This window comes from Ceratotherium simum, chromosome 17, assembly GCF_057802395.1.
Source record: "Ceratotherium simum simum isolate JZ-2026a chromosome 17, ASM5780239v1, whole genome shotgun sequence".
NCBI classification, from domain to species: Eukaryota; Metazoa; Chordata; class Mammalia; order Perissodactyla; family Rhinocerotidae; genus Ceratotherium; species Ceratotherium simum.
Genome location: NC_141916.1, coordinates 45,035,874 through 45,054,412, shown reverse-complemented (window position 1 = coordinate 45,054,412; position 18,539 = coordinate 45,035,874). Strand labels below are relative to the sequence as shown.

The 18,539-nt window shown below is 37.0% G+C and overlaps 1 protein-coding gene across 3 annotated transcripts in view; it reads right to left on the bottom strand.

Moving 5' to 3' along the window:
- Nucleotides 1–385: 385 nt before the first annotated feature.
- EPS8 (EGFR pathway substrate 8, signaling adaptor) overlaps nt 386–18,539 on the bottom strand; it is a 170,256-nt gene continuing 152,102 nt past the window's right edge. For all 3 annotated transcript variants that reach the window (XM_087442704.1, XM_014791344.2, XM_087442703.1), the window contains 4 exons: nt 11,233–11,455; nt 4,454–4,634; nt 3,389–3,518; nt 386–1,653 (listed from right to left, as the gene is read on the bottom strand). In XM_087442704.1, coding sequence (XP_087298830.1) covers nt 1,540–1,653; nt 3,389–3,518; nt 4,454–4,634; nt 11,233–11,455 — 648 coding nt within the window. In that variant the 3' untranslated portion in view covers nt 386–1,539. The remainder of the gene's footprint in view (nt 1,654–3,388; nt 3,519–4,453; nt 4,635–11,232; nt 11,456–18,539) is intronic.

The window sequence follows — 18,539 nt, the reverse complement described above, 5'->3', positions numbered from 1 at the left end:
CAAGAGACTCCCATATCGCTCATGCTTTGGGGAGAATTAGGCTCTAAAAAGCTAAGTATCCTCATCTACAAAATACAACTCATAGACTTATTGTAGATATCTAATAAAGCATTTATGTGGAAGCACTTAGTAATCATAAGTGCTGTGTAAATTTGTTTTTACTACTGTGATCAGAGGGTAGAAGGAAAAGATGACGAAATAAGAGAGGTGGAAAGAAGAGAAACAATTGAAGAAAGTGTTCTAAAGTGGTTTCTACCCACTCAGGAATATACTGGAAATCAGTTAAAAAAAAAAAAGAGTCAGCCTCTGTTTTTCCCATTCCACTCTTGATCCCCAGTCTACATACCCAAGATCCTTTTTGCCAATGAGACAGAAGCCATTTATGAACATACAGCAAATACTGTTTATTGCAGACTTTCCAGCTGACTCATGTGAAAAAGGCACTATGAAAATTAATGAATCTAGATAATCTCTCTAAATGGATTTATGTTAAAATATACAACATTCTTACATAACATCTGTTTTATATATGTGAAATAATATAACATTTAATGACAAAAGTCGTGTTTCCAAAAATAACATTTGTTGAAGGTTAAGTATCTTTCTTATCTCTACCTAGAATCTTTCACAGGATTAAAATATGTGTAAATTAAGTGCTTCTTATTACCAGAAAAACTTGACACAGATAAACACACAAAATGGCCTCAATTTCCTTTTAACTACTTATATCAATATTCAGAACTGAGGCCTTCATTAAGCAAAATACTGTAACACACATCAATGCAGGCTACTTCTTGTGACAGATTTTGAATGTATATGACCTCTTTTCCACTTGTGCTTTCTCATATATAAGAACACAGTATAGATAATAAGCAGAATATAAACTAAATCAAAATACAAGCTATACAAGGAATTGTGATCAATGGAGCCATGACAAACAAAATGTCTTGGGAATGCTCCCTAGGTTTATATTTTCATGTCCAAGGCCTTGTTCTATTTTACAGTTCATTAAATGTTCTAATTTTTTAAGCTGTTGGCATTAAGAACTTTAAATAAATCTAAATATTCTATCATGGAGTATGTCAAAGAAGAAACCTAAGTAAACAGAGGCAGCCTAAAGGAAGCTACACCCTGAATGACAGAAACCATAGTCACAGGCAAAACTGAAATTGTTTAGATTTTAAATCATGGCCAATATCTTTGTTCTGTTGCAATAAATAAATTCACCACTGTCAAAAAATGCCTGACTATGCACTGAGATGGGGAGGAAATATTTAATCCAATAAAGGAAACTTCACCTTAGCAAAGTAGACAAAATATTTCCCAAGGTCAAAAAATTCTATTTAAAATTTTTCAATTTTAATAAAAATAATGGGCCTGGAAGCAAGTCCTCTGCTTACTTATGTTAGCATCATTTTCTTATGGCAATAAATTAAGTATACCAAGAAATAAGAACCTGACATTCCCTTCATGGCTTCTTAAAACAAAGCACGTTGGAATAATGCCAAGAATAATGGAGTTTAAAAACAAATAAACAAATTAGTGACTGCTTCCCTCATCAAAAGATTCCACTCCTGAATCACTAGCAGCAGCGCTGATCTTTTCCTGTCGTCTTCGCATGATTTCCTGCAACTCAGAGCTGCCACTGCTGTCCTGTAAAATAAACACGGTTGGGACAAGATGGTTACTGGTTTGTGCGGGCTGCAATGAAATGTAATGAAATGGCTCAGGGTAAACATCCTTTGTGTTTTTCTTCTAATATCTAATAAATGATGCTTCTGGACTTCACTAACATATCACATTAAGATACTTTACAAATGAAAAAATTATTAAGGCAATTCATTCATCATGCCTTTCATTTAAACATGAGAAAGATAAATCGACAATGCATATGGAGTGCTCTAGACTCCCTGGGAGAAAGCAGATATGTGTCCAATAAGCACAGTAAGATGGTAAATCATCAAAGAACCCTCTTTAGGTCAAGCAAGATATGTATCTGCCTTTATGGGATTCTAAATCAGGCCCAAATACTGGGCTCAGAATACACTAAGTTTCCCTCACACAGTTCTGACCCTCTGACAGCACTTTTCTCGGCTTTTCTCCTTTCCAAGCCCTGTCTACAATCCCTGTGCACCCTCCTTATTCCACTCCCATCAATGGGAGTCTGGCAAAACAGGTGAGTAATCTGAAAGATGAACCAGATGCAAGAGAAGGGCATGGTGGGAAGGCAGCCGTGGAAGATGAAGAACCTCAGGTAGCAGCCCCTGCCTCAGTTCACATCCAGAGCAACAGGACAAGAGACCTGGAGGAAGTGGGCAGTGAGGGCAAATGACAATTATAGGGAGTCTGGACTGAAGGAATTAAAAAATGTTAGGAATATGGAACTTGCAATCATATCCTTAAGAAGTAATTTATACACCCTCACTAAAATTAGAAGGTATAACGGTAACAAAGTGCCTCAGAAAAGACATAATCCTTCTTCATATTCAATATACAGAAAGCCTAATATAGAATCCCCAAGATCAATGTCGCAGGAAAAATTTCCAAGGGAAATGTAATTTCTCCTGACTGAGAACAGTTACAGGGTTGTATGCATGAAGCTATTTTACTGAGTTATTTAACTGCTGAGTTTATATAATATACCTGCTAGAGATAATTATGTATCAATTTCACACCAAAGCCCATATCCTTTCATTTGAGTCCAATAATTTTCATGAAAGCTATTAAGAGCTGTGAGATGTGACAGGTGGAAACTACTACCCTTACATGGCCCATTTTAAGTCAAGTAGGTTCTTGGAAGCTGAAGTATATCCAATCCAGAAAACACTTACTCTCCGGCTTTCGTACAGACAACTATGACTACAGAATTCCTCTCCAGGGCTCCCTATGTCCAATGTTACCTACCTAATATTTTCCCTCTGATTTAGATGTATAACCAGGCCTAAGACACACAGCCAGACTTTTAAGACCTTATAACCTCTAACTCATGAGAATCTCCAGCTAAATATTAAGGACAGGCAAAAGAGTTCTGGCCTGTTAAGGCATTGATTCACTCAGAAATGAATGTCCATTATTGTATCAAAAATCAAATTCCTACAGAAGTAGTTAATGCATATAAAATAAGAACATTAGATTTTTCATTCAATGTTCAAAAGTGTAGGAAGCTCAAGCTTCATGTTACATGAGCATTTACAACCAAGGAATCTTCCCACAAATGGTCATTGATGGTCTTCAGTGACAAATTACAAAAACTGAGTCAAATTGAATTCAGCTCTGTATGAAAGGGAAATTCACCGATATGGACATAAACACTTTCCAGAGCTTTCAATTTGCAGTCCACACTCTTGACTAACACAGAAAAACACCACCTTAGGTTGACAAGTCATACCTCTAATGCAGCCTTTTGTACAGTGATTTGGCTAAAGACTCTGGCCCCTTCAGGGCAGACTGTCTTCAGTTCATCTTTATTGAGAGAGAAAAGTTGTGCACCATTTAATACTCCAAGACTATTGACAGTCCTGAAAAAACAAAAGAAGAAAAAAGAAACAGAGCATTAAAAATACTGTCTACAAAAAACAAAAGAGAAAAATTTTTAGTCCTGCTATAACTTCTCTTTTCTAGGTGCTCCATACACTGGAACTCATAAAATGATACTATAATACTTAGGGCAATGACAATGGACTTTAATGATGATGACCCTGAGGCTATATAAGATGATTGATTATGAAGGCTCAAAAACGAGCCACTTGGGTTTTGTATCATTACTGTTTAGTACCAATTCCTTGAAATTTGGTGTTTCATAGAAAGAACAGATAACTCTCTAGTAACCAGACAATCGACTAACCAGTGTACCTCATTTTTCAGTCATGCTGGGTAAGAGAGTTTATAATACATCAAGTTCTCTTGAATGTGTACTATTCAAATAACTCATTATATCAAATACACAAAAAATGTTTACAAATTTTTAGATTATAGATAAATAGAATCTTTACCGTGGGTTTACTAAAGGAAAAGCTCCATTAGATGATAATCTATAATAGGTAATGTTGTCTATTTTTTATTTGCCTGAGAATCTATATCCTGCAGCAGAAGGAAAGATTCTGCTATATGTCCTATATGGTCTGAGGAGTCTAGCTGAGACCATACTCCCACCCTGGGTAACCTGATGGGGGAGAAAAAAGCTATCAGGCCTCAAAGCTGCTGATAGTTTGCTTAAGGGACAATGATGAACAGACACTACCACCTGGAAAATGCAGTGCCATCAAATGATAGTTATTTCTGCTTCTTCTAATTCCTTTTTAGTGGCAAATAGCTCTAGTCATTTCCCGAGCATGAACAAATGCAGTTTGGGCTCTTACATTTTTTAAGAGGCATTTGTGACATCTTAGTGACCAAATTGAAAACAACGCACAATTAACACACAGAATTGTAAAGTATTTCCAGAGAGACTTACACAGGGTTGAACCCCTTCGACTGTAACCATGTCTTCACATCCTCTGGAGTCGAGTCATAAGTGATATTGACAACTGGCACATTCTGCCGTGGCACGGGGAACTTCTTCTGCGCGGCACCCCGACCAATGGTCAGTCTGTGGATGAGCTCATCCTGCACTTCCTCCATCTGAGATTTCCTTCCTAGACACCAACATGGAGTAGGTTATTTTTGAAAACCCCTAACATTATGTCACTCTCTCTAGAACCCCAAAGCCAATAATCCTTTGACCCCAATGGGACTTATAATCTAGTGTTCCTACCATCTTTCTTCACTTTCAGCCTCATCCAATATAAATTCTATGATCAATTATTAAAATCACTCCCTGGCTTTTCTCCTCTCTCTTCATTGTACTCATTTGGCAAAACCCCAACCCTTGTTAAACCTAACTTGGTGCTTATTCTGTGCCTGCACCTGCACGCTGAATATAACACGACAATGCTGAATGATCTCATGTTAAATTCATGAATATGAACCTCAACTACGCTGTTAGTGCTCCCTGACAATCATACTACATTTCCTTAGGCCAGCGGTTCTCAACTGGGGGAAATTTTGACCCCAGGGGACATCTGGCAATGGCTGGAGACACTTTTGATGTCACAAGTTGGTGGGGGGCAGAGGTGAAAGGATGCTACTATCACATAGTGAGTAGAGGCCTGGGATGCACAGAATATTCTACAATGCACACATCAGTCTCCTATAATAATTACCCAGCCCCAAATGTCAACAGGAATCAGGTTGAGAGATCTTGCCCTAGACCGTATAATTGCTCACTGTCCTAGACAAGTATTTAATATCTTCTTTCTCTGCAAACCTCCAACACCCGTTCCCCAATCCTCACCATGAGCTGATGATCTCACTTTCCTAATTTCTGAATAAAATAAGAGAACCTTCATAAGTTCCCCTAGCAGTTCTCCTCACTTTCCCCATACACTCTGCCTTCCAGCCTTCCCAGTACATTACAGATGACCTGTTTCCATGCTCTACATGTGCACTAGATCTCATGTTCTCTGCCTATTTAAATACTTGGACAGTAATTTCTCCCCTACTTATCCTGTGTTATCAGTTTTTCTCTTTTACTGAATCATTTCATTGGCATACGAACATGCTATTGTTTTATTATTTCTCTCACCTTTAAATAAGCCCTTTCTTGACTCCATGTCCCCTCCTCACTCCTGCCCATTTCTCTGCTTCCCTTTCAGCAAAACTCTGTGAAAGCTGCCTATCCTAGCTGACTCCAATTCCTGCTCTCCAATTTTCTCTTAAATTCATTGCAATTAGGCTTTTGGCCCCATCCCTCCACTACATTTTGCTAAACTCCTGTGGTCAGTTCCCAGTCATTGTCTCATTTAACCCATCAGCAACATGTGAAGAAGATGATCCCTCCTTGAAACACTTTCTTTCTTGTGGCCTCCAGGACACCACACTCTCTTGTCTCATTGGCCTCTCCTTCTCAGTATCCTTTTCTGAATCTTCTCATCTTCCCAACCAAGTAACATTAAAGTGCTCTTCCCAACCAAGTAACATTAAAGGTCCAAGGAGGACAATCCTTGGACCTCTTCTCTGACTGCATTCACTCCATCAATGATCACTGGTCTCATGGCTTTAAATGCCATTTAAAAGCTGATGACTATTAAAATTATTTCTCCAGTCCAGACTGTTCCTCAGAACTCTAGACCCATATATGCCAACTGTCTACCTGATATATTCATTTGGAGGTCTATTAGATGTCTCAAATATAATATGTCCCAGTCTGAACTGCTTATCTTCTTCCTGAAGCTTGCCTCTATGCTAGACTTCCCAATTTAGTTAATGGTATTCTGTTTTTCCACGTCCTCTGGCAAAACACCATGGAGCTACGATTGATTCCCCTTTATCTTCGATTACATTCAATTCATCGGCAAATCCTGTTAGTCTTATCATCAAAATATACCAAAAATCCAACCACTTCACTCCATTTTTCTGTTAGCAGCTTGATCTAAGCCACCAGCCTATTCATAGGTCTCCCTACTTCTACTCTCCACTCTCCCACCCTGCTCTTCATTCTTTTCTCAATACAACAGCTAAAATGATCGTTTTAAAATGTAAGTCAGATAGTGCAACTCTCTTGCTCAAAACCTTCCTACACAATCCAAGTTCCTCCTAGATGACCTCCACCTCTCTTAGGCAATTCCACTGCCCTCCTGCATCCCTCTATTCTAGTTCATAATGGCTTCCTTGGTGCTCTTCAAATTTAAGAGCTTTTGCCTGGAATGCTTTCCCCTACATAGCCACAGCGTTCACTCTTCCCCTCATTTAGATTTCCCCTATTTGAAATTACAACCCCCTCCCCAACAGCACTCCTCCCACATGGCTTTATTATTCTCCAAACTACTTACCTCCTTCTAATATTCTCTACCAACTTAATTTTTATTTATCTATCTCCTTTCATTACAATACGCCTGAGGATAAAAGGGATTTTTACCTGTTTTGTTTGCTTTATCTGAAACACCTGAAACAGTGCAGGGATTCAATCAATATTCATTGAATAAATGAATGAATGAGGCATTCTGATTTTTTCACTAAGATAGACTTCGAAAAGCATCAAGTACCAACCAGTAAAATAACTAGGTAAGAAAATGGAGAGCAAAAGAGGAGACATGATCTGTCAAAATCACATTGTTAATTAGTAGCAGAATTTAGCTAGAACTGGGTTTTCTGACTTTCAGCTCATGGCTGTTTTATGGCCAAAGTCATTAAAACTACCTTTGATTAACTTATCCAGTATCCCTTCTCCCCTATCCATTTTATGCTTATGCACATAACTTTATGAGAAAAATGGGAAAGAAACGAATGTATGGGAAAGGGAATAATGTGTATTTAAAAATATACATATGTACACACATACACAGATACGTTATTTGTATATCATCTTCAAGGACTAAGTAAAGAGAACTGATATAGTAATCCAATTACTACTTAACTTGACAAGAGGCAATGATCTGATCACTAAGGGAGCTTTTTGTGACCATTGTTCTATGATCTTTTTTTTTTTTTTTCCAGGGAGAGTGTTTTAGAAGGCATTTGGTACCCCTGGGAAATAAGTGAAAGTGTGAAATAATCAGATAGTGTTACTTCAGTCTAACTTTTTAATGCCTCAGTGTTTAGACTGTTTGAAGAAGTCAAAAGAAAGAGAAATAGGAGAAAGGAAGGGAGGAATGGAGGGAGAAAAAGAGAGAGGGAGAAAGAATAAGGGGGCTAGAGAGAGTGAGAGGGAATACTATTGATTATTACATTTAAGTAATACACTACATGCATTTCATTAGTTAACTCTTTTAAATCACTACGTGATACGCCATATAGCATATGAGCACATCTCAAAGGAATAAAAAAGAAAAAGTATCACCACACTGAAAGATTTGTTTTCTCATCTACTGACTTAGCCACTGCATGACCATCTCCAGTCCACAGCATAATCTTCTTCCAGGGAGTACAAAAACCTCTTCTAATGTGCTCCTGGCTTTTGGTTTCCATTTGCGAAGTTCTAGCACAGGACAACAAACCAGACTAATTTCACACCTCTTTCTAAAGTAACACTTCTGATTACAAAAGACTCAACTCAAACAAAAACGACTAACATTTCAAAGGAAATGGAAGAAATGCAAAACAACTAAAGCATTGGGATCTTCAAAAGTGATAAGAGAGAACCTTTTTGAATCCCGCCACAAGTCAATCTGAATAGCTTATATAACACAGGGCTCCAAGCAGCCAGTTTGAATAGGCAATGCACAGTTGCACTTCAGCACTTAAAGGCGTCTGGCTTTTGCTATTTGTTACATTTTAAAAACAGGCATGTTAACTTTTTTCCTTGTTTACAGCTATTTCGTAACATTTTTATGAGTGAGTATTCACTTTACAATGCCTTCCATTTTATTTTTATCAGAAGTCTAGCCAGTAAGCAGAGAATGTAGGTAGCATAATAGGCACATTTTAAAAGAAATCTGGCTATCAATTAAACAAACATGTCTATTTGGTTCTAAAAGACTGTTAAGAAGCCCTAACATTCATTCAGAAAAAATGTTCTCAAAAAAGTGCTCAAGAAAAAGCTATCAAGAAAAAATACTTGTCAGAAACCAATGTTACCTCAATAAAAAATTAATTAAAAAAAAAGAAGGAAAATACTTGTTTTATAAAAAGAAATATATTTATTTAATGTCAAACTATATTTTTGAGGAACTTTAAAAGGAACTTTATATAAGTAAATGCAAAATTTTACTATTTTAAGGAAACAAGTACAAGTGTCAATTTTGGGAGAGATGTTTATATTTTATATACCAATGTCACCCTTTTACTTATGAAAAACAGACTTGAAAATGATGAGTCATAATTATCAGGAGAGTTCTCTATCTTTAAAGTATTCTAACTATGCCTTTTTCCCATTAGGTTATTCTTAGTTTCTTAGACTAGGACAAAGAACAAACTGTTCCAACCCACAGATATGTTCCAAACGGGGACTGGATGCCCATGAACTCTGATCCTAGGCCTGGAAAAATAGCGCCACAGTGTCAAAGATTACTGCGCTGACGTATCAAAGGAGGGAAATGTTATAAACTTGTGGTAAGAATGAAGAAAGAATAGTTATTTCTAAGAGGAAAATTTTCCTTAGGGAAATCAATAAAAACATTTATAGAACTTTCTCATCTCAAAACTATGTCTTTAGTGTCTTTGAAAAAAATAAAAGCATCTTTTAAAAAAATACACAAAATTTTACAAAATTTAGTAGCATATTATATTTAAACACACACACACATTATCATACACACACACACAATTGTTCTTGCTACACAGAAAGAGTAATCACTTTTCCAAAACTTCATTGTTCATTAGTTTTTTGGTAAGGTCAAGATCTGGATAAGAAGGTGAATTAAACTGGCTACACCTTTGGAGAGTAAGTAATGCAAAAAGTAGACTTACACTTATGCATTTAACCAGAATTTCTAGAAAAATTAAATAGCAATAGCTTCCGTGTCTTCTTTTTTAATTTTTTTAACTTATCAAGAATGACCACAACCGAATAGACGTGGCTGTGATTTACTGAGATGAGAAAAACAGTAGGGTGCAAATGGGAGTGAAAGATTGAATACTTTGGTTTTGAACTTGAATCTCAAGCATCCAATCTCAGCTATAAAGTTAATAGTTCAATACATATATCTGGATATCAGAGATGAGACCTGATATGAAGACAAATGTGGGAGTCATCCCTTTTCCAACAATATACACAGTATTGAAAGAAAATGGAAATACATTGATCATTTGCAGTAAAAGTATGCTTATATGGAAAAAAGAACCCAGAACTGAGCCCTAGGAGAGGCCATAATGAGAGAATGAAAGACACCCTTTACACAGACACATATACACGCCCACACACACACACCCTTTATACACTTTTATCATATTAAGGAAATATCTTCCTTGCTCTAGTTTTCCAAGAATTTTTAGATATCAAGTATAGGTATAGCAAAGTAATTTTAAAATACTTAAAAGAACCCATAATTTGACAAACAGACAAGCCATATTCTATAAGGCAAAACAGAATAAAAATTATCTTCGAGTTACCTTCAGTTTTCAAATTATCTACACTGCGGTTCCCCAGTACTAACAAGTATAATCCAAAGTTGGCCATAACATCTTTTCGTTTAGTTTATTTAAATCTGGTTTTCACAGAAACCATTCATATGAAAAGTAAAATTTAAGTTTAAGCAAATATGAAGTTGAAGTCTAAAATCACATGAAAACTGAATCTGGAGGGCAAATTTGAAACTGCTATTGGCATGTTGATTATACTAAGTTAGTGTGACTGTGTGTATATATATGTGTGTGTGTGTATATTCTCTGTATACACATTCTCTGTATATACATCTCATATATATGTATATATATATATATATATATATACATATATATGAGAATAGCAAACATGAGGAAGAGCACCAGGAAAACTATGATGATGATTATACTGATGATGATAGCAGCAAATATTTACTGATTGCTTATATTGTGTCATATTGGTCAAAATCAATCACGGGTTTTCAACCTTAGCACCATTGACATTTGGGGCCAGGTAATTCTGTTGCTGGGGGCGGTGGGGCTGTCCTGTTCATTGTAGGACATTGCTAAACATCCTGGCTTTTACTAACTATTAGATGCCAGTAGCATCCATCCAATTGTGATCAAAATATGTCTCCAGACAATAGCAAATGACCCTGGGAGCTGGGGTAAGGTCACCCCTGGCTGCGAACGACTGATCTAAATGCTTATGCACATTATCTCATTAAATCCTCACAATTATGCTATGAAGTAGATACCATTATTTTCCTCCACTTCTCAGATATTGAAATATAGAGACAATTACAAAATTGTTGAAGGTCACACAGCCAGAAAGTGATGTTTCACTATATATACAAACTCAAGTATGTCTGGCTCCAGGGTCTGCATTCAACCACCATAATGTACTGGAATATTTGTAGAAATATACACATTAGAGAGCAGAGAGAATCTCCTGTTTCCCAGGATTACCTGGAGGATGAGAACCTAGGTGAAAGATCTTTGCAATCTAAGAAGTACCATGCGAGTATAACGGACTGTTATTTCTATCTAATAATATTTAATGCCAGTAGAACCAATAATGAACAATATTTTACTTAGAAGTGCTGTTAATTCACAGGAGAAACCGTATATTTTTGGCCTCCCTGGGAAACTCACGGTCGACAGGAAGTTGCTTGTGTCTCTGGCTATCTCGCACGATGCTGCCAGCACTGTCACTGGAGCTGCTGTTCTGCCGGGTGACATTTGCTGGGACCTTTGACACAGGAACAGGTGCTGGAGTAGAAGGTGGAAGGGGGACAGCAACGGGAGCTGGTGTTGGAGGAGGCGAGGGAGCAGAGGGAGTATCGGTCGGTCTCGGGCCATACTCCATCCTTTGTTTCTATAAAAGACAAATAATTAATTTGAAATTGTAAAAACATAAACCCAGGCTAGGAAAACAAATTATACTTTGAGAGGACATTATTAGCTATTTATTTGTAAACTTACTTGCAGATCCATAGCAAACTTGTGTGTGTACACACACACACACACACACACACACCTCTCCAATCCTATATGGTATAATGATCATTAAAAATCATCTTTTAAATATTCCACATATTTGTTCAAAATCAAAATGTAAATTAAGAGTCAAAAGGATATACCAATAGCAAATAGTAGTATTAATAACAGTAATAAATGTCAAAAACACTAGATTTGAACCTGGAATCGCACAAGACCAGAGTAGGTCAAGAGATTTGATTATTTTATAATTTCCATTAATAATATCTTCTAATTGCATTGGAAGTCTAAATATCAATAACATAAAGCATTACTTACTCCTTATTTTAAACGTATGCTATATTCAAAAGTGTTTTTAACTATGCTGTTTCCAAGTAATTTGTAAAGAAGAGGTGCAATATTTCAGTGGATAAAAGAACTATGCTTTAAAATATACAAGCAATTGTAAAATGTCGTTAATTTTTTCAATTCATAACCCTTTCTGCCATCATCTTTTTTTGTGTGTGTGAGGAAGATCAGCCCTGAGCTAACATCTATGCCAATCGTCCTCTTTTTGCTGAGGAAGACTAGCCCTGAGCTAACATCCGTGCCCATCTTCCTCCACTTTATGTGGGACGCTGCCACAGCATGGCCTGACAAGCGGTGCATCGGTGCACGCCCGGGATCTGAACCCAGGCCGCCAGCAGCAGTAACCGCTAGGCCACGGGGCCAGCCCTCTGCCATCATCTTGGCTAATTTATTAAAATTAGAAATCTTCCCTGTTAAAATGGGAATGTTTGGGGTGGATGATGGTGACAGTTATGGTATGGTCTTTAATTAATTGTTTATGATTGCAACTCAAAAGCATATATTAGAAAAAAGTCCATGTGGGGATTCATATTAAAAAAGGTGGACGTAATAGAATACACGATAACTTGCAGTAATTTTTTAATCATGATTGTTAGGCTATTATAAAACAGTATTTTTGTACATTCTTTATTAAACTGAACACAATAGTTAAAACTTTAAACACAATAATTTTAATTACTAGAAAACCGCATTATAACAAGTTCCAAATTCTCAAAAGGCACTTTTTTTTTGGTAGAATCAAAGATACAGAGCAATGACTTATAATTTAGGTAAAGTTTAGATACTGCACTGGCACGATTTTAACTATTCTAATATTCAGGATTAGCAGATAAAACGCAAAAAGCAGGCCTTTTGGTAATCTGGTCTTTTGGTTCGAACAATGTTTACTTTTCATTTCTAAATTGGCCCAAATATAAGGTAATATTGATTTTAAAAGAGGCCTCCCCAATTTCCACAGAGATCAAAAACTTATATAAAAGTACATACCACACACACATCACTTTTTAATTAAATTATTACTCAAAAAACAACACGCCAACCATCATCACAGTGGCCTTCACAGCAAATGAACAACACCTGTGGAAACCTGCATGGGAGGGAGCCCTAGATCTTTTCTGCTGTCTTTTTAAAAGCGACTGCTCACCAGCCAGTGGGGGGGACAGGGTGGGAAGGGTATAAAGCAACGATGGAAGTAGAACTGAAAGAAGTGTTTATAATGCTGCCAGATATTGGAAGGATGGGGCTGGAAGGGAGAAGGAGAGAGGCAGGGAGGGGGGAAGGAGTAGGAGGTTAAGATTCACAGAGCAAGCCATGGAGTTGGATGGGAGACAAGCAGAGAGAGCTGAATCCCTGAGCATCCAAGACCTAGAAACATTTCTAATATATTCAATAATAGAGTTTACTATTATTATTATTATTATTCCTCACAAAACAATGTTCCTATATTTGGGCCAATAAAATATTTAAAGCAATCAAAATACAGCAAACATCACCAAAATGAAATACTTAGCACACATCAAAGTCATCTGATTCAAGTATATGCAATGTTCCCTTGAAAAGAATGCCCTTCGCACATAATTTCATGAAGGGTTAGCGAATTCTCACATTAGGATTTCAAAAGTGTCAGTTTATTGTTTTTAAAGCTTAAACAAACAAACAAAAAATGCTATCAGCCCTGCATTCCATGATATGATTCATATTTTCGGCTTTCATAAAAACACAAACAGCGAGTGTTCGGCTATCCATCAAATAAGAAAGGGAAAAACTGAATACACTTGTGTTATTGTCACAATCAAGCCTGAAGACAGGCTCACCAAATCTTCTGTGCCTCATTTCACTCATCTGTCATTGCTATACAATGCAACTTTATCAATATAACCTAAGAGAATAATAGGCTTAGATATATATATGATTAAAGAGAAGTCATATGAAAATATTTCATAAGCTATGTCATACATTTTATTTACTTGCATATTTTCCCTTTTTCTTGACCCTCTCTTCCTGCCTCATGCTTTCGACCCCTGGAATGAAAAGGGGAAAAGCGCCTTCCTCAAATCATTACAACCTGTTCCGAAACGGAAACCAAGACAGCTTTTCCGTGGAAACCGATGTCATTCTTGGTGTGGAGGAAACAGAATCAGTACTGACTCTTGACATCACTTTTCTATGTCCCTCCCCATCTTCCCCACTCTCCTTTACCTACCACCCAATCACTGCTCTTCCCTTCATTATTTCTGTCTCTTGGCTGTTTTCGGTTGGAGGTAGAGAACTGATGACTCCCACGTACCCTCAACTTATGGAAAATCTTGGAGAGCAGAACCACACCCTGAACTTTCTTCTCCTGAACCAAGGGTGCTGAAGCTCCAAATCCAATAACGAAATCTTGAGCAACTCTCCGTGGTTTGCCCAGGACTCCCAGTACTAGCACTGAATGTCCCTCCAAACCCCTCGGTTGTGAGCAAACTGGAACGATTGGTCACCTTGGTGTGGACCTACTTTCATACCATAACTGTCACTTCCTAACCTTCCCCTTTTATCTCCCACAAATATATTTAAAGTTCTGTTTAAAACAAAATCTCTCTTTCTTTTTCTCTTTCCCTGAAAAAAGTCAGAATTACTAGACCCCACGGAAAATGTACTTTCCTAATGATAATTAAGTTGGAATGAGTCATTTTTCTTTACTCATTAAAGCTGAGTAGAAATTCTCAAGGATTAAAGAAAGTTATTTAGAGATTAAGCTCCTGATTCATAAGATACGGTTTCAGAGGGGAAATTATGCAAGCAAGCCCAACAAAGCCATTAAAATTGAACTGTTCTTAAAAATTTAACCTACATGTTTTTCCTCTAAATTTAGTCTCTTTGGAATTCTGCAAGTGAAAACTAGGCACAGCTGGAACATTTGGAGGGTGTTAAGTCCAGAGATTGAATCCAAAAAATTATATTAAAAAGAAGTGCCATGAGGGAACAAATGCCGGTTACCTCTGACAGCTCGCCAAGTAATTGCTATTAGGAAAATGGGGCAAATCACATCAAATGAGAAAATTAATAGACGAGACGGAAATAAAATAATATCAATTATACTTCACATCAAATATCAGAAAACCATGAGCAAATTAGTTTCTGACAGTAAAATTACCTGCCCACAAATCAACCAGTGAAGGAGCTTGTAAGCTTCTAAATATATAATTAATTTCCATCACCCTTATCTAGCCATGGAAAACTAATTATACGGACTCACAATATAGTATAAACAGTGTAGAGCATTTCAGTAACTGTTTGTGTATTAGAGTACTGTGTTTTTAAAATATTAAGATATAGGTTCATCTTATTCTTATAGCTTATAAAGAATACAATTAGAGCTCATTAAATGTAAGACTAATTCTTTTCACAAAAGGAAATATTTATCATGGTGTGTTTTAGTGAGCTTTAGTTTTGAACTTACAAGCAGTCTAAACAAATACAGGAAATTTTATAATTCTGCACGTGTGCATGTTGGAGAGTAACTTTATATATGTATATATACATGAAGAGAGAGAGTGGGTATTGTTCAAATTATTGCAATAAATATTTGGGAAAATGTCCACACATGAGGCAGAATAAAAAGTAACCACCCTTATCTAAAAACCATGCCTCTAATTAATAGATGAATAGAATTCTGAGATTAATCTTAAAAAACTAAACTAAATTTTAAAAAATCTTGGAAAATTTTAAAGAACTGAATATCACCAGGAAGTTAGTCTGTTATAATGGGTGTGAAGGCATCTTTAGTAAATCGGTCACTCTCTGTCCAGCAGTCTCTGAATTTCTGGATTGAGCTTGAAAAACAGAGCATTCATAACACAGGCTGAAATTAGTGGTGCTAGTGGTTTAGCAGTCACCTGTAGCAAGTATTTCCACTTTTAGGGCTATCTAAACAATGCATATAGAAAATAATAAGATTTTATATCCAGACTGGATTGTGGAGATCACGAAACATGTCTCCTTCTATTTCACAGATGAATCAACTGGAGCACAGAACACTAAAATGCTTCCTTGAAGGTCACACAGCCGGTTAGTGGCAGAAGCAGGACTAGAATGCTCATCCACCAATACCCAGATTGGGGTTTTTCCCACAATGTCTTAGGAGTTGCTAGGATATAGAGAAGACGGGAAACTTTCTGTTGAATTTATAGGACCATAATGACTAGACATTCATAATTATTTGCATGTTGGTAGAGGAACAATACCTATAATAATAATAAGCACATAGACTTAATAACAAATGAAAGACTTCTTCAGTCAAGCTTTTGAGTACACTAGAAACAAGAATGGAAGAGGGGTGGGCCTGGTTTCTGCCCTCGGCACATAACATGAGAAGCTACACGGGCCAAAGGGTAATTCTAGCAGATGAAGAGCCACAGTGCTGGAGGTCTGGGAATCAAGTCAAAAGAAATATCAGGACACTTTACACGGCAAGTAGATTCCAGGTGGGCAGAAATCACCCTGGATGTCCATCTGCTGCCCAGCTAAAATACTATAAAGCCCTGGAACGCTCTACAACAAAATTCTTATCAAAAGATATGTCATTTGTCTTCATTTCTCCATAATCTCTAAGCATTTACTTCCTTTTCTCTGTGGTTTCATTCAACCTTTTTTATGTTCCACATCTTTCATAAATTCTTTATTATCTCCCTCCCTCTCTTTTATTTTTAAATCTTTGCTGAAGCCGTGGGGGAAACACATTAGGTGGGAATGGCTGTCTTTACAGAGCTGTTAAAAATCATTCCAAATGTGAGGATATTAAATAGCCTGGACTCTCAGGGATGTCGGGTGGGAATTCAACACCTACTCACTGCTGGTGCCAGGTACTAACATCCCTGTCATCAGAAGAGAATCTCTAACCCAAAGTGTGAACAACAGGCAAGGGCTGCTCTTGTGCTCTTCAACCAGGATCTGCCATTATTTATATATACCTCTTCTATATGGGAAACATAAGGGTATGAAAATAAGTCATAGCTCTGTGCATTTTTAAAACATTTGGTGACTTGTAGATGCTACATGGAAACAGTTTACATCTAATTCCTTTATTCCCACCATTCAAAAAATGTCTACTTTCTAAGTGAATTATATAATTTGGATTATTTTCCTAAATGATAAAAAAAAAGAAAGAATTGATGAAATCCAAACAATAGATGCATAAAGCAAAAGTCCAATTTCAAGGATGGTGACTGAGCAGATCAACTTTTATCACAGTACAATGCATGGTAAAGCTACTCTGAGAAAATACCCCTTTAAGCATTCATATAGTGAAAAACTATGTCTACACAAAATGAGATGACAACATTTTCTAAGCACTATTCCTGTTGAGTACATCAGAGCATGGGCTCTGATTCCTGGGTCCCAACCCTGGCTTCACGCAGCTGTGTAATTGTGGGCAAGTTACATCTCTGTACCTTAGTTTCCTCAAATATAAAATGTGCTACTTCATAAGATTGTTGTGGGAATTAAATGAATCAGTATTTGTGAAGTCCTTAAACAATGCCTGGTACACACCATGAGCATCTTTCTGTAGTACAGTACAGGGATCTAAAACGTTTTTGTGGGGCCAGCCCAGTGGCGTAATGGTTAGGTTCATGTGCCGTTCGCTTCAGCAGCCTGGGGTTCGTGGGTTCAGATCCTGGGAGCAGACCTACACACCGCTTGTCAAGCCATACTGTGGCAGCGTCCCACATGCAAAGTTGAGGCAGACTGGCAACAGATGTTAGCCCAGAGACAATCTTCCTCACAAAAAAAATAGTTAAAAAAAATAAAATGTTTTTTGTAAGAAGTTTCTTTAAATTTCTTCAAAAACTTTTACATCATTGGAATGGAAGAGCCACGGGAAAAAGTGTTTTGGGCATTTCTGAGGAGAGAGAGGGCTGCTGCTCCTGATACACAAGCACAAAGGGAGGAGCAAAGCCATGGCTGATGGCCTGGAGATAGATTCTGGACAGCAGGCTTTATGCAGGATCTGCTCAGTGCTAGGCTTTCTGTCTTTCTTTTTATCAAGCGCAAGATGCAGGCACTAAATAAATATTTGTGGGGTGAATGAATGAAAAGATGAATAAGACATAGAATTGCCTTTGATATGTTTGTAATCCAGTGGAGTTCTATAAGTTAGGGTGTTAGGATCAGTGGAATCTACATAAATATGGTGGTATCTTTATTGTCATTCTGAAATAAGCTGCAGGAATCTTCTTTAGATATTTTAGATGAAGGTATCTGGTAACACTGTCGTAGAGATATAAAATGATAGGCATATATTTCCGAGGATGTTTTTTTCTTTCCCATCTTACTCTATCTAGTCATTTTGTGTGTGTGTGTGTGTGTGTGTGTGTGTGTGTGTGTTATAAACGCTTTGAGAACAGGAATCTTTTTAGAGTAGTATGCATGCCAGATAGCAGATTGCCAAGCTTGCTTATTAAAATCTGACAAAATTTTGGTGGTTTTGTTGGGCTCTGCCCAAAACTTTCAGGAGGTGTTAAAAAATAGATTGTTTTTAATACCTTGTAAAAGTGGCACCCTCAACCTAAACACACACACATGTTCACAGAGCTTCTATATACATTTCTACATACATCACTGCATTCAGAGTT